Source organism: Vicia villosa, linkage group LG1, assembly GCF_029867415.1.
Source record: "Vicia villosa cultivar HV-30 ecotype Madison, WI linkage group LG1, Vvil1.0, whole genome shotgun sequence".
In the NCBI taxonomy this organism is placed as follows: Eukaryota; Viridiplantae; Streptophyta; class Magnoliopsida; order Fabales; family Fabaceae; genus Vicia; species Vicia villosa.
The window spans coordinates 221074760-221091422 of NC_081180.1; the positions used below are offsets into that span (position 1 = coordinate 221074760).

A 16663-nucleotide genomic window follows, 5' to 3' on the forward strand; every position below is an offset into this window, starting at 1 on the left:
CCTTCTTCTTTGGACACTGGCTACCAATGTGTCCCTCTTCGCCACACGTGAAACATACCATGTCCTTATGCTTGCAATCAGACATTGCATGTCCCATCTTACCACATCTGAAACACTTCCTCGCATCAGCAGTACAAGCATTGCTCTTATGACCAGGTTGACCACATTTGAAACATACAATCCTAGTAGGAGCATCTCCCCCACTAGACCTCTGACCATGAGTAACTCTTTGTTTCCCTTTACCAGCATCATACGGTTTCCCACGGCTTTGTTGATTCTTGCCCCTTCTATCACTAACCATCTTGTGATGAGCATTACTATCTGTTAGAACAAGATTTGTTCTGATCAATTATCTTAGTTTTGATGATAACAATAATATGAATTTTGCTTAAGATAATATGGTACTCTAATCCAATGCAATTTCCTTTTCAGGAAATATATAAAGAGTATGCATAATTCAGCGCTCAGAAGCTTTGTCTCAAAGGGTTCAGCATGCAACATCAGAACATGGTCTGGCAAGACATCAGAAGATGGTCGAAGCAGAATCAGAACATGGGTCTATGGAAGCATCAGAAGAACATGAGATCAGAAGCACTGAAGTTCTGATGGTATCACGCTCAGAAGCACTTCAAGGTCAGAAGATCAGAAGATGCTTTGCACCAAGCTGTTTGACTCTGATGATATTCAAACGTTGTATTCTCAAACATCAGATCAGAAGGAAGTACAAGTGGCAAGCTACGCTGACTGACAAAAGGAACGTTAAAAGCTATTATAGGCAACGTCAGTAGACACAGCGTGAACAAGGCTCGAGGTAGTTGACAAAAGCGTATAACATTAAATGCGATGCTGTACGGAACATGCAAAGCATTAAATGCACTCAACGGTCATCTTCTCCAACGCCTATAAATATGAAGTTCTGATGAGAAGCAAGGTTAACGATTCTACACAAAACAACTCATATTAACTTGCTGAAACTCTGTTCTATTCAAAGCTCAGAATCTTCATCTTCATCAAAGCTCACTACATTGCTGTTGTAATATATTAGTGAGATTAAGCTTAAACGTTAAGAGAAATATCACAGTTTGTGATTATAGCTTTTAAGAAGCAATTGTAATACTCTTAGAATTGATTACATTAAGTTGTAAGGAACTAGAGTGATCGTGTGGATCAGAATACTCTAGGAAGTCTTAGAGGTTATCTAAGCAGGTTGTAACTAGAGTGATCGTGTGGATCAGAATACTCTAGAAAAGTCTTAGAGGGTATCTAAGCAGTTGTTCCTGGAGTGATCAGTGTGTGATCAGAAGACTCTGGAAGACTTAGTTGCTGACTAAGTGGAGAACCATTGTAATCCGTGCGATTAGTGGATTAAATCCTCAGTTGAGGTAAATCATCTCTGCGGGGGTGGACTGGAGTAGTTTAGTTAACAACGAACCAGGATAAAAATAACTGTGCAATTTATTTTTATCTGTCAAGTTTTTTTAAAGCTACACTTATTCAAACCCCCCCTTTCTAAGTGTTTTTCTATCCTTCAATTGGCATCAGAGCGCCGGTTCTAAGGTGCAAGCACTTAACCGTGTTTAGAAAAGATTCAGGAAGAGAAAAACGCTTCAGTAAAAGATGGCTGATGAAACTGCAAAGTCTACACCTGCATCTACATCTGGCTCTGCTGAGCAACACAACGGTAACAATGGTTATACTAGACCGCCGGTATTTGATGGTGAAAACTTTGAATACTGGAAAGATAAACTGGAAAGTTACTTTCTTGGTCTAGATGGTGATCTATGGGATCTTCTGATGGATGGTTACAAACATCCAGTAAATGCTAGTGGCGTAAAGCTGACAAGGCAAGAAATGAATGATGATCAGAAGAAGCTTTTCAGGAATCATCATAAATGCAGAACTGTTTTGCTGAATGCTATCTCTCATGCTGAGTATGAGAAGATATCTAACAGGGAAACAGCCTATGACATATATGAGTCCTTGAAAATGACTCATGAAGGAAATGCTCAAGTCAAGGAGACTAAAGCTCTCGCTTTAATCCAGAAGTATGAAGCCTTCAAGATGGAGGATGATGAAGACATTGAAAAGATGTTTTCAAGATTTCAAACTCTTACTGCTGGATTGAGAGTTCTTGACAAGGGATACACCAAGGCTGATCATGTAAAGAAGATCATCAGAAGCTTACCCAGAAGATGGGGTCCTATGGTGACTGCATTCAAGATTGCAAAGAATCTGAATGAAGTTTCTCTGGAAGAGCTTATCAGTGCCTTGAGAAGCCATGAAATAGAGCTGGACGCAAACGAGCCTCAAAAGAAAGGTAAATCTATTGCATTAAAATCCAATATCATGAAATGCACTAACGCTTTTCAGGCTAGAGAAGAAGATCCTGAAGAATCAGAATCTGAAGAAGAAGATGAACTGTCCTTGATCTCCAGAAGGCTAAATCAACTCTGGAAGAACAAGCAAAGGAAGTTCAGAGGCGTCAGAAGTTCAAAGAAATTTGAACGTGGAGAATCTTCTGATGACAGAAGATTTGACAAGAAGAAGGTCATGTGCTATGAATGCAATGAGCCTGGACACTTCAAGAATGAATGTCCAAAACTTCAGAAGGAAAATCCCAAGAAGAAGTTTCATAAGAAGAAAGGTCTTATGGCAACCTGGGATGAGTCAGAAGATGATTCAGACTCTGAAGATGAGCAGGCTAACTGTGCGCTGATGGCGACAGAAGATGATGGATCAGAATCTACATCAGAATCAGATTCTGAAGAGGTATTTTCTGAACTTACTAGAGATGAGTTAGTTTCCGGTCTAACAGAACTTCTGGAATTCAAGTCTCAGATTAGTCTCAAATACAAAAAGCTGAAAAAGCTATTTGAATTTGAAACAAAGAAGCTTGAGTTGGAGAATTCTGAATTAAAAGAAAAACTTTTAAAATTATCCAATAATGTTGGATCTCCTTCTGATTCAGAAAAATCCACTCCAAGTCTAAACCATATTCTGAAAGAATATGATTTAAGTTTCAGGAAGTTCTTATCTAGAAGTATTGGCAGAAGTCAGCTAGCTTCTATGATATATGCTGTGTCTGGAAACAAAAGAGTCGGCATTGGTTTTGAGGGTGAAACCCCATACAAACTTGAACCTGTTGATGAAATGAAATTTACATACAAGCCATTGTATGATCAGTTCAAGTATGGCCACTCCCATGATATTAGGCACACTTCACATGCTCAAAGTTTTCACATAACACACACCAAAAAGCATGTGACACAACCTAGGAAATATCATGAAACTCACATTAAAAATTATCATGCTGTTCCTCCTATTGCTTACAATGTTAAACCCAAGTTCAATCAGAACTTGAGAAAATCTAACAAGAAAGGACCCAAGAAAATGTGGGTACCAAAGAAAAAGACTATTTCTTTTGCAGATTCTCTTGGCGACAAAGAAGATAAAAGTCAACATGACATGTCACCTGGACTCAAGTTGGTCTCAACACTTGAAGGGAAGAAGGACTGTCTTCCAAGTTCTGGTACTTAAATCTGTGGAAGAAACTATATTCGTAGGAGATCAGAAAAGAAAGTTTATTAGTCTTGGAACCATCTGTTTTGTTTGTTTCTAAAGCAATGATGTTTCGTTCTTGATTATTCTGAATGCTCTAAATGCTACAGAATATACAATATTGAAACATTGATTGTGGACGAATCAATAAATATCTGGTTTGATGATAAACTTGTTTCTAATGAAACAAAGCAGCTTAAGAATTTCTGCAGATACAGTTTTGTCTTATCAGAAGCTGCAGAACAAAGAAGTGAATCTCCAGAAGCTGTGCATATCAGAAGTAATGGATCAGAAGATCATTCAGATTTATATCAGCACACTTCAGAAGGAGTGTTTCCAGAAGAGAAACTTGATCAATTCAGAAGCAGTGATTGGAATCAGAAGGCGTAAAGCCTATTGAATATTTCACACCTGTCATCCATTATCTGATGATACACACGTGTCTCTACGGTCAGTACGAAGCGTGCAGTTGAAAAGACGCCGACCTAGGTAACTGTATTAAATCATTTCATTTACCATGCTATCTCTCCTAATGTCATTTCACATTTAATGCAAAATGATTTAAATTATTTTCAAATCTTTTAAATAGCCCGCTTCAACTTCATTCTTTTCTCCTTCTCTCTATTTTGCTGTACATTTTTTTTCGCTGCATCTGTTTTTCTTTTTCAAACCCTAGTCTTTGCTCTAATTTTACGACATAATCATCATGAACTCTTCCTCTTGTTCATCTTCCTCAAAAGAAAGACTTACTTCTTCACAAATCCTTCTACGAAATTATGAATATGCTCCTTTGAAAACTTGCTTGATACCCACGAAGGACTTGGAGGTTTTATGTGAAACTGCTGTGGACTTAAACAATCTTAAAGCGAATGGCTTTAAGTGTGATGCAAGAATCCTTGAGCAAGGATGGTCCAAGTACCTTAATAGATTGGTTGGTCCAATTTATCCTGATCTCGTGAAGGATTTTTGGGTACATGCAACGGTTACCCCAACGGCCATCATTTCATTCGTGCTAGGGCATGAAGTGGTTATCTCTGAAAAACTGATCAGGAAGCTATACAATCTGAATGATGAAGAAGGTTGGTCTGGTTTTCGACATGCATCTGTTGATTGGTCGATAGTTGAAAAACAAATCTCTAAGTCTTCTGGGATTGACTCGAATAACACAGGCACCTTGAGGCCATTTTATAGAGTATGGGCTGAGATTATTCTGGGTTCTCTTCACCACAGAAAAAGGATGCTCTCCTCTTCTTACATCAGTCCAGATCACAAGCACACTCTTTTCTGCATTGGCAAAAAGACTGAGATCAACATTTCTCACATTCTGTTTGAGAATCTAAAGACTTCAATCCTTCAGTCAAGAGAAGAGGAAAGGGCGAAGTACCCTCATCTTTCAAGAACGACTATTCCGTTTGGAAGAATGATTTCAGACATTCTTACTGAAAGCAAAGTGCTGGACTCCATCAGAAAACTCAATGCATCCCATTTGCTTGGAGTAGTTCAAGGTCCCATTTTTAATGGTGTGGATTTGTTCAGATTAGAACTCATTCAAAATGTACCTTCTGTGTGCCCAAGCTTTCCTGACATTCTCTCAAGAAGAGTTGCTGTTGAAGGTTTTGCCTCCTTGTTTCAAGAAGAACTGCATCAGGTTGTCAAGTCTTACCTGGAAGATTGTGTTAGGAAGCAATCAGATATTGATCCTGCTTGGATCCATGGCAGAGTACTTCCGTCCAAGGCTGATCTTCTGAAGAAGGATCAGAAGGAACTAAAGGCTAGGCTAAAAAGAAAAGCCCGAGAAGATGAGACTGAGAAAGCCAGGAAGTTGAGGGTCACCTATGATCCTGACAAGGTGGACTCTGAAGAACGAAGAGATAAAAGGATCAGAGATTCCTTTCGCAGAACCAGATCTTCTTCTTCTGTACAAATCTCCAGACAGGTTTTTACTCCACCTCCTTCTGTCCCTAAACCATCTTTTCTATCACCTCCATCTGAACCAAAAATAAACTTCACCTTACCAAATCCTTCTTCATCATCCTTCTCCTCTCCCATTCTAAACCCCACACCTTTAAGTATTCTTCCCCCAACTCCTTCTGATAAATCTTTCTCACCAATTCCCTTTACAAATACTCCATCCTCGTCTCAATCTATCATTTCTGATATTCCATCCTCATCAATCATTCTCTCAGATATCCCTTCTTCCTCATCCACCGCACCTCCACCTTCTATATCCCATCCCTTACCTACCAGAAAATCCAAACCTTACTGTCTTCTCTACCCTGACTACAAATTCACCTTCAATCCGCCTGAACCTGAACCCTATACCTACCTGGAACTTTTCAGACATGAGGTGATTAGCAGTCTAGACCTTCTGAAGGATGCATTTCTAAATGGTCTGGATGATGGTTCTACAAGAAATCTCTGGAGAAGATTTCACAAGGATTTTCAAGTAGAAGCAATGGGAGTACAGAAAAGACTAGTGGCTGCTGCCCCTGGTTACCCTGGTTACCTTCTGGAGGATGATAATGGTATATACTACCATCCTCTCAGAAATTGTGTTGCTGCTGAGGAGAAGCCCTTTGTGGATGAATTGGAAGTAGCAAGACTGGCTGCTGAAATGGAAGCAAATCCATGCAGGGATATCGTTATCTTTATTCCTGATTATCCTGTTCTGCTCGGAGACTTCAAGACTCTCTTTGACTATCTGAGGGAAAACCCTTCGGAGAAAGACCCAAGCTTGGTCATTCCAGAAGTTGTTGACCCACCAGAAGTTGAAGGTCCTTCTGCTCCCAGGAATCTAGCTGCCATTCTTCAGGCACTTGAGAATGGAGACTCGGAAATTCCTGCTGCAGAATATGGAGATGCTTCCATGCAAGAAGTAGATGCTGAAGATCATGTTGCTGAATCAGATCCTGTTGAGGACATCCCTGCAAATGATCTATCCATGGAAGCTATAGATCAAGTTGCTATTCCTGTGGTTGAAAGCGTTGAAGCTTCTTCTGATGAATCTTCTCGTCTTGCAAGGACTCTAGAAGAAATTCAGAAGAGACAGGATGAGCAAAGCTCACTCAATGCTGAGTATAGAGCTTTCATGGTGAGGCAAGATGGACACAACAATGAGGTTCAAGAGATGCTGGCCAAGATCTTGTCAAGGCTAGGGCCATCTTAGATTGAGTCTGTGTTGTTTCTTTCTTTTCGTTGCATCTGTCTTTGTGCATCTGATCTTACTTATCTTCATGTACTTCTGTACCTGCTGTTTGAACTTCAATGAAATCATCTTCTTCCTCCGTGTGTTTCGTTTTGTTTGTCTCTGAATCTTTTTTGTTTTTTGATGATATGACAAAAAGGGGGAGAAATATGTGATAAATGATTTGATTTAATCAGTTGCTTTTACTAACAAGAACTGCAAGTTCTATATGGTTCAAGTGTTTTGCAGGTATAAAGAAGTGAAGAGAATCTTCAAAGCAAACACAAGAAGCAAAACCATAAGAAGTGTTATTCTGTAAAAAGAATAAGCTCATGGAAACTGAAGCAAGCTGAGTGCTGTCAAGCTTCAGAAATCAGAAGCAAGAAAGAAGAATGAATCAGAAGCACTGATAATAGAATTTGATCCATATTTGTCTATTTGCTCTGACAAAATTCTATTTGCTCTGATACATTATTTTAGCCTATATGGCTCTGATACATATCATGTGTTCAAATATACATTTTATGTTCTGACTCGTTCATGCTGACTTTTGTCGTTTAGTTTTTGTTCTGTAACATTTCAGGATGTAGAGATGCTCTGATGATGCTCTGGTACACTCAACAATGTTCTGATACAAATCTAGCATGAAGTGATGTTGGTAGAAATTCAAAGCTCTGAAGCTATCCGAGGGAAGCAGAAATCAGAAGCTGTGAATGTTCTAAAGATCCAGAAAACTCAAGTTCTGAAGCTGTCCTAAATGGAAGCAGAAATCAGAAGTTGTGAATGTTCTGAAGATCAAAGAAATTCAAGTTCTGAAGCTGTCCTAAATGGAAGCAGAAATCAGAAGCTGTGAATGTTCTGAAGATCAAAGAAATTCAAGTTCTGAAGCTGTCCTAGATGGAAGCAGGAATCAGAAGCTGTGAGTGTTCTAGGGATCTAAAGAAATTCTAGTTCTGAAGCTGTCCAAATGGAAGCAGAAGTCAGAAGCTATGAATTCTCTGAAGACAGAAGCTTATGTGATCGTCTCTACCGAAATAATCAGGGAAGTCTTTTATTAAAGTTCTTCGAGTATTTATTTCAGGGGGAGATTATTTATCTCAGGGGGAGATTGTTAATCTCAGGGGGAGACATATTCATATGCTTATGCTATAGCTGTGTAATTTGTCTTTTGCCGTCTGCTCTTTCTGATCGCAAATTCATATCATTTATATATGTTTTTGTCATCATCAAAAAGGGGGAGATTGTTAGAACAAGATTTGTTCTGATCAATTATCTTAGTTTTGATGATAACAATAATATGAATTTTGCTTAAGATAATATGGTACTCTAATCCAATGCAATTTCCTTTTCAGGAAATATATAAAGAGTATGCATAATTCAGCGCTCAGAAGCTTTGTCTCAAAGGGTTCAGCATGCAACATCAGAACATGGTCTGGCAAGACATCAGAAGATGGTCGAAGCAGAATCAGAACATGGGTCTATGGAAGCATCAGAAGAACATGAGATCAGAAGCACTGAAGTTCTGATGGTATCACGCTCAGAAGCACTTCAAGGTCAGAAGATCAGAAGATGCTTTGCACCAAGCTGTTTGACTTTGATGATATTCAAACGTTGTATTCTCAAACATCAGATCAGAAGGAAGTACAAGTGGCAAGCTACGCTGACTGACAAAAGGAACGTTAAAAGCTATTATAGGCAACGTCAGTAGACACAGCGTGAACAAGGCTCGAGGTAGTTGACAAAAGCGTATAACATTAAATGCGATGTTGTACGGAACACGCAAAGCATTAAATGCACTCAACGGTCATCTTCTCCAATGCCTATAAATATGAAGTTCTGATGAGAAGCAAGGTTAACGATTCTACACAAAACAACTCATATTAACTTGCTGAAACTCTGTTCTATTCAAAGCTCAGAATCTTCATCTTCATCAAAGCTCACTACATTGCTGTTGTAATATATTAGTGAGATTAAGCTTAAACGTTAAGAGAAATATCACAGTTTGTGATTATAGCTTTTAAGAAGCAATTGTAATACTCTTAGAATTGATTACATTAAGTTGTAAGGAACTAGAGTGATCGTGTGGATCAGAATACTCTAGGAAGTCTTAGAGGTTATCTAAGCAGGTTGTAACTAGAGTGATCGTGTGGATCAGAATACTCTAGAAAAGTCTTAGAGGGTATCTAAGCAGTTGTTCCTGGAGTGATCAGTGTGTGATCAGAAGACTCTGGAAGACTTAGTTGCTGACTAAGTGGAGAACCATTGTAATCCGTGCGATTAGTGGATTAAATCCTCAGTTGAGGTAAATCATCTCTGCGGGGGTGGACTGGAGTAGTTTAGTTAACAACGAACCAGGATAAAAATAACTGTGCAATTTATTTTTATCTGTCAAGTTTTTTTAAAGCTACACTTATTCAAACCCCCCCTTTCTAAGTGTTTTTCTATCCTTCACTATCTTCCTCAAAGATCCTACAACTGTCAACCAAATCAGAAAACAAACGGATCTTTTGGTACCCAACAGCCTTCTTGATCTCCGAGCGTAACCCATTCTGAAACTTGATGCACTTAGAAAATTCAGCACCTTCGCCATCAAAGTGAGGATAGAACTTAATCAACTCAGTGAACTTGGCAGCATACTCGGTCACAGACTTGTTCCCTTGCGTCAACTCTAGGAATTCTATCTCTTTCTTACCCCGAACATCTTCAGGATAATACTTCCTTAGAAATTCCCTACGGAACACATTCCAAGTGACTTCCTCACCTGAAAACTCCAACCTAGCAAGTGTCTCCAACCACCAATCATCAACTTCCTTAGCCAGCATATGAGTGCGATATCTGACCTTCTGAGCAGGAGTGCAATCCATAACACGGAATATTCGCTCGAGCTCCTTCAACCAATCAAGAGCACCATCAGGGTCATGCGTACCCTTGAAAACCAGAGGATTCTCCCTTTGGAAAGTCGCCAAACTACGAGATCCAGCATTCTCGTCAGCATTCGGTTGGTTCTGCATAGCCTGAGCCATCGCTTCCAAAGCAGTAGCTATCGCAGCATCATTCCTCCCAGCCATAGCGTCACTACAACACAAAAACAATTTAGCACAAACAACAATACACGATTGTTAGATTACACTACGACTCGACACTTGGCCGGACAAGACCGACCTGCTCTGATACCACTAATGTAACACCCCAAATCTACCCCAAGCATTTATGCGGAAAATATCAGAGTATAAAAATTCTCAACAGAATCAGGATGTCACACATTCAACATAAACATAAACCTGTCATGTTTTTTTTAAACTAATACATAACACTATCAGGATTGGAGTGAACAAAACTCTTAACATATATGTCAACTTATGAATAGCATAGTATTCATAACATGTTCCAAACTTAGATTCAACATGCAACGGATTCACAACGATTCAACAACAAAGACATAGCATCTTTTGAATCATAAAAAAAAACAACAATACAAACAACTCCTCAAATACATCGCAAGGTTCAATAAACAAATAACAACATCAAACAAGTGTTCATTTCCCCCCGAGTGCTACGTATCAGAGCAATGACACCCAGAACTCGACTACAAGCGGAAACAGCTACTCATCTGGATTACCTGCACGTTACCCACGTGGAGGCAACATTCAAACAGAAAGGGTGAGATATCAAACTATATAAATAGGATTATGATAAATCATATATTAGGTAAGGAATATAAATGAATCACTGTTTCATACAACATCAACATAAACAACACAAAGATCATCATCAAAGAATAGTCTTGATATCAACACATCGACATCTTCAACAAATCAACACACAAGCATCACAATGCATAGACAACAACTTGAACCAACAACAACTAACAACGACTCGAATGCGACTCAATTATGCATATGCATGTGGTACCATTGGAGTAAAACTCCCAACTTAGAACATTGCCAGTAATTCCGAGGCATAAGGCAAAGCCTTCAACACGGTCACATATCAACATCACACCGTTCAACTTTATGTTATGCTATGCTATGCGGCAACATACAACGACCATGATTCGACAACGAAATAACAATAATACAACAACGGTCACATATCAACAATCACACCGTTCAACTTTAGCCAAAGGCTCACAACACAATCTTAGCAACGAGATTATCACCTTCATAGCAACATATATACAATATCAAAATTCACTAGGATTCACACCTTAAGGCTACCCACAAAACAAATACAAAAAAAAAAAAGATAATATCGATAATCACAATATTCATCTCAACACAAGTATTTAATTTAAAACTACAAATTTTAGTCAAATACATAAAGGATTGTAATTCGTCGATATATCGAATAAAACAACCAACTCCTAAGTATTATCTCAATTAACTAAATATGATATTAACTATTATCCAACATGTTTTCAACAAAATAAATTAACCACACTTATCTACTAATTAAACTTAATTACCATATAAATTTTCATTAAATTCCGGACAACTAATTATACCGCTTAATTCGGTTATTTCGACCTAACGGGACTGTTTGAAATATATTTGTTCTATAATTCCTACTGCTTTACTATTGCTACTGTTTCACAATCCAATATTTCTACTATTTTCAATTTTATTTCATCTCCTAACCATGTTCATTTCCATTATTATACTATTATGTATAAAATAGCATAACAGAGAATATATTAGAATCATATGACACAGAATAGTGTGGCTTAAGAGACAATACAACCTAGCTAGAAACAAAATGTGTTGGTGGTGTATCTCATTTCTCTTTATGACATCATATATTTCATTTCATAAATCATGATGCATGTCTACCACATAATACCATGTATTATTTATATTCCTTAAGTACTAATATGAACCAGGAAGACAAAAAGAAATAAATTGACATAGCAATATTTTGAATTAGAAAGAAAACATTGTCACACTACTTCATCAACAGCAAATCAACTAGAGGAACATCACAAAGTCAATGCTCGAGCCGCCGGTCACGACATTTCAAGTCAGACGTCCATGGCTAGCTGCTGAACGGCAGCATCCATTCCAAATTTTAATAAAACAGCAACTTGACAAAAATCAAATGCAATTTCAAAATTAACAGAAAACAAAATTAACACTATACAATGATTAATCTATACCCTAAACCCACATATAATCTATCATATTCCCATTTAGGTAGTAAGAATCCCCCCTTACCTTGGATTGAGTGCAGCTCTAAGAAGATTCAATGGAAAATTGGAGAAAAATGACACTTTAGAGCAACACTTTGAGTCTCCTCTTCAAACCCTAACCCCTCTTTTCTTTCTCCCCTCTTCTTTCCTCGGTTTTTCTCTTCTTCTCTCTTAAAGACAACACTACTTCTATTTTAAAAAAATAGACTATATTAATCATTTAATACATAAATGGGTCTAACAAAATATACCCCTTAGTACTTAGAGATGTCATTAATTAAGCCCAATATTATTTCCACACTTAATATAAAAATAATACTTCCACTAAAACTTCATTAAAATAAAATCCGATTATTTTAATATACCGACTTATTACTCAGTGTCTCACATTTTCGGTCTAAACTTAATTACTCAGAAAATTCCTAAAACGCTAAATATTAACTCATTAATATTTCTAATACTAAAAATGTTAAAATCTCCGATTAAATATCGATCCGCTATCCCGAACTAATACCGACTAAAACGCCCCAAAACGCAAAAATTTCAGAAAACATCACAAATGTCTAAATTAAGAAAATAATTATTTTTCCGGGCGTTACAACACCTTACAACAGCACAAGATTATTATAGCATCATATAGTATCAACTCGTCGTCTTAACTTCTCCGAATACATACTCGTTAACTACATACAACTATAATAACATATCCATCATCTCGACAATTATTCAAAAGGGTCCTCGTCCTCTGGTACAACACCCTTACAGCCACTAGATCCTAAATCCAACACATAGCTTAATACATGTTCTCTACGTTGGCTCCTGATATTTTAATTCCTCACTGCCCACGAGTAGCACTCATAACACCATCTTCATCACACTTTTGCTGTGCGACTTCGATTATCCGTCTTAAGTTGCCATCCTATATGTCGCACCCTTTCATATTCACTTCTTCATATGCTCACACAACATGGTGAATGATTATTCTCACGGCTTAGCATTCACCACATCTCATACCATTAAGGTAACAAACAATTTCATCTCATCCATATGATTCCGTCTACTATCAACAAGAGATTAAGGGTGATCAAGTCCTCAATTTGTCAATAGATAGCCGACAACCATATTTAAGCATAAACTGTCGTTACTACATAATAGTGTCCTTTCTGAGTTTGCACTCAAACTCATTAACATCGTCATAGTCTAATAATTCTCTACGGTGTCCTTCTTCTAGAATATTCTTTCTCAACTCGGTAATATCAGGAACACAAACGCGATTCCTAAACCTCATTACACCATTCTCGTCAATTCTGAATTCACCGTCTTTACCTTGGTAATTTAAAGTCAACTTATCGATCAACTCAACATCAGCTTTCTGACATTCTCTAATCTCGTCAAGAATACCATTAGTCAGTTTTAGCATACCCAATCCAACATTATTAGGAGCGCCTTCACATACCAAACTTAATTCTCTGAATTGTTCAATTAAATCCAACTCTTTCACCATCAGCATCGACATTTTTATAGGCTCCCTACTCAGCGCATTGGCATAACATTTTTATCACCAAGATGATAATTCAAACCAAAATGATAATCTAAAAAAAAACTCTAACCATCTCTATTGCTTCATATTAAGCCCTTTCTGATCAAAGAGGTACTCCAGACTCTTATGATCACTAAACACTTCGAATCTCGAACCATACAAATAATGTCGCCACAAACAAAACCACAGTCTTCAACTCTAAATCATGAGTCGGATAATTCCCTTCATGCACCTTGAGTTGTCTCGACGCATAAGCTACTACTTACTGATTTTACATCAATACACCACCCAAACCCATCAGTGACGCATCACAATATACCACAAACGGTTCCAAAGTCTATTTCACCTTTTCTACTGATTCACTCATCACTCAAATCTATCGGTACTCAAATCATCTTTATCAACTTATTCATCAACAACATATTCTACTCAACTTCGTTTCAAACAATCGCGGTAATAGGCATTCCTATTCAACACTTTTCATGCTTCTTCAACTAACATCATAATATCTCCTCATAGGACCACTCTACTATATTTATAACTCTTCCATAAGGTAGAACATAATCTCTCCTCTTCGTGGGTTCAAACGACACATTAATCCGACACTCAGAGCTCAAGATATGAATGTTTCCAATCGTTATCCAAAAATGCAATACCGACGCCATGCAGCGACACTCTATACGACATCTCCAAAAATCCTCAATTGGCACATTTAGTTCCTAAAATTTCTTCTCAACAAACCTTTTTAATTATTTCTTCAATCCGTTCAACTCCGACACAGACATCCCGTGCAGTACTAACAAACAAGTCTAGTTCTAAGAACAAGCGTAACCGTAACTTCACCTCTTTCCAACATCGTTCTGTCACAATTAAATATGTTACAGCTGCTGCAACCATCTTTATAACAAGATTTATCTCGTTAGCTTTCCGACGCTTCAAACGGAACTCAAATCGGATGTCCAGAACTCCAGTTATGAATTTTCAAAGTTTCATAACGATTCAGCAATTTTCCTGCGTTTTGCTTACGGAAATTCCGCTCCAAAACTCATCCTCTTCAAATCAATCACATTATTAACATTCCCTTATCACATCTCTTCGCTTCCAAACTTCTTATAACTTGAACAACACATTTCATCGCCGAAGTTCAATTTCTTAAACATCACGAAACCAAATTCATGTACGCCATCATCAACCTTCTTATCCTTGAGATCATACTCGTCTCTTCGCATTACTCGCGCTTCAAAACATTCTCAACAACATCGATAACCTCTACCATCATCTCAATTACTTACTAGTAATCCTACGGCAAGGTCTACAATAATACTTCCTTTAATCACCGCTTAAACAGCGACCTTTCACATAGGGCTACTCACACGACAACATCACAGTCCATCAGTAGCACTTGAAGCATCACAACTTCAAAATTCCATTTTCCAGAAATAACCATCATCTACTCCGAGACACTCCAACTGAAATAACAACCACAGTCTACAGCCCATGTCACCTTCACTTCAGAAAATAATAACTCCACACTCTTGTACTGCTGCCCCCCGCATCACGCTAACATCTTGCATCTGAGACATATCCGAGAAGCATAGCTTCTCCCCCACTAGTTTCAACCCCACTTCTGCAGGCAAACAGTTAGAACACACTGAGTACCGACAGTGTTTCACACACATGTCGCATACCGAAAGGAAAAATTAACAACAAGACTCTAGTCACAACGACCGACTATGCTCTGATACCACTATTGTAACACCCTTCTAAATACCCCGAAAACATAGTACAAAATCAGAGTTAAACATGAATTCAAGGGCGTCACAATTTAAAACAATTATACATTCCAAGTGTAATCATACTCTACTGAGAAAACAACATGTAATTAATTCAAACTCATGTTTTATCATAGTGGAAAATCAAAAATATTTGGATACTCCATGAAAAACATCATTCATAAGGATCTAAGCCTTTTCTTCCGACAAAAGAGAATTATCCAAACCAAATAATAAAGGAATAAAAGAGTATGATAACTCTAAAAACATGCGTTCCCCAGTGTTACAAGTCTCAGAGCATGACACCGACACCTATTTATTAAAACTAAAGACATGACTTTACAAGCCATCCTCACCGATCACTTAAGCCGCTACTTCAATCTGAAATCATCAAAGTAAGGGTGAGACTACATCATAAATTAAATAGCATTATAAATCATCAAATATAAAATTCATAAGCAATTATCCACCCTACTTAGCATATTCAGATTAATCAATTCATACCAATCATAAGCACAAGTCAATAGTATGCACCAATAACACAACACAATCATAACACCAGATTTCATCCTGACATGTCACAATTTATACAAAGACGATGCAGACTCTTATGCATGTGGTACCATACATGGGCTAAATCCATCCGACTGATCTATTCATCACCGAGATACAGCCCAACCGACACAAATTCCACACAATGGGAATTATGCCCACCATTTAATCCACAACATCACCGGGATCCATCACCAAAATGCATATGAATGAATGAACACATATGACATACTTACAACATCACCGATCCGATGAACAACATCGTCTCACATAACTCAACATAGTTATCACCAACAAGTATGTACATGTATCATGCATCATTCAAAACAAATCAAATTATCATTATACGATCACAACAATCACCACATGATCAAAATGAACAGTGTCATTACCAATAACTCACCAAAAGCAACACCGAATGATATATTCGGTTTCAGCACCATCTACAATTATATCATATATAATTCACACCACATATAACGTCAAATCACAGTATATCATTACAACATCACCACATTGTCACATTAACCAAATCATGCACACAATGTACAAAATACGCCATAAACGAAATAAATCAAGAGTTTCAAAATAAAATAAAGTTATTGTTGTTTTCTTTATTTTATATTGTAGAGTATTTAATTTAAGAAACAACGTCCAAAACGGCGTCTAAAACGGACTTACGGTTTGAAAATTAGAAGCTTTTAAAGTTAGAATAGTTTTCAAAACGTGCTGCTGGAATTTGTACTGAAACCCGGTTCCTCCCCATGTGGGAACCGGTTCCTGGACCCAAAATGCTATTTTTAACGTTTTAAAACAGTGGAACCCGGTTCCTCCCACATGGGAACCGGTTCCCACGATCCCAATAGCTGAAA

The 16663-nt window shown here is 37.7% G+C and overlaps 1 protein-coding gene across 1 annotated transcript; it reads right to left on the bottom strand.

Moving 5' to 3' along the window:
* Positions 1 to 9183: 9183 nt before the first annotated feature.
* On the bottom strand, positions 9184 to 9810 carry LOC131595296 (uncharacterized). The gene has a single exon (XM_058867614.1). The coding sequence runs from the start codon at positions 9808 to 9810 to the stop codon at positions 9184 to 9186; it is 627 nt and encodes a 208-aa protein (XP_058723597.1).
* Positions 9811 to 16663: the final 6853 nt, after the last annotated feature.

Coding starts and splice junctions, on each gene's coding strand:
- LOC131595296 (XM_058867614.1), bottom strand. CDS start 9,810: ATGGCTGGGAGGAATGATGCTGCGATAGCTACTGCTTTGGAAGCGATG.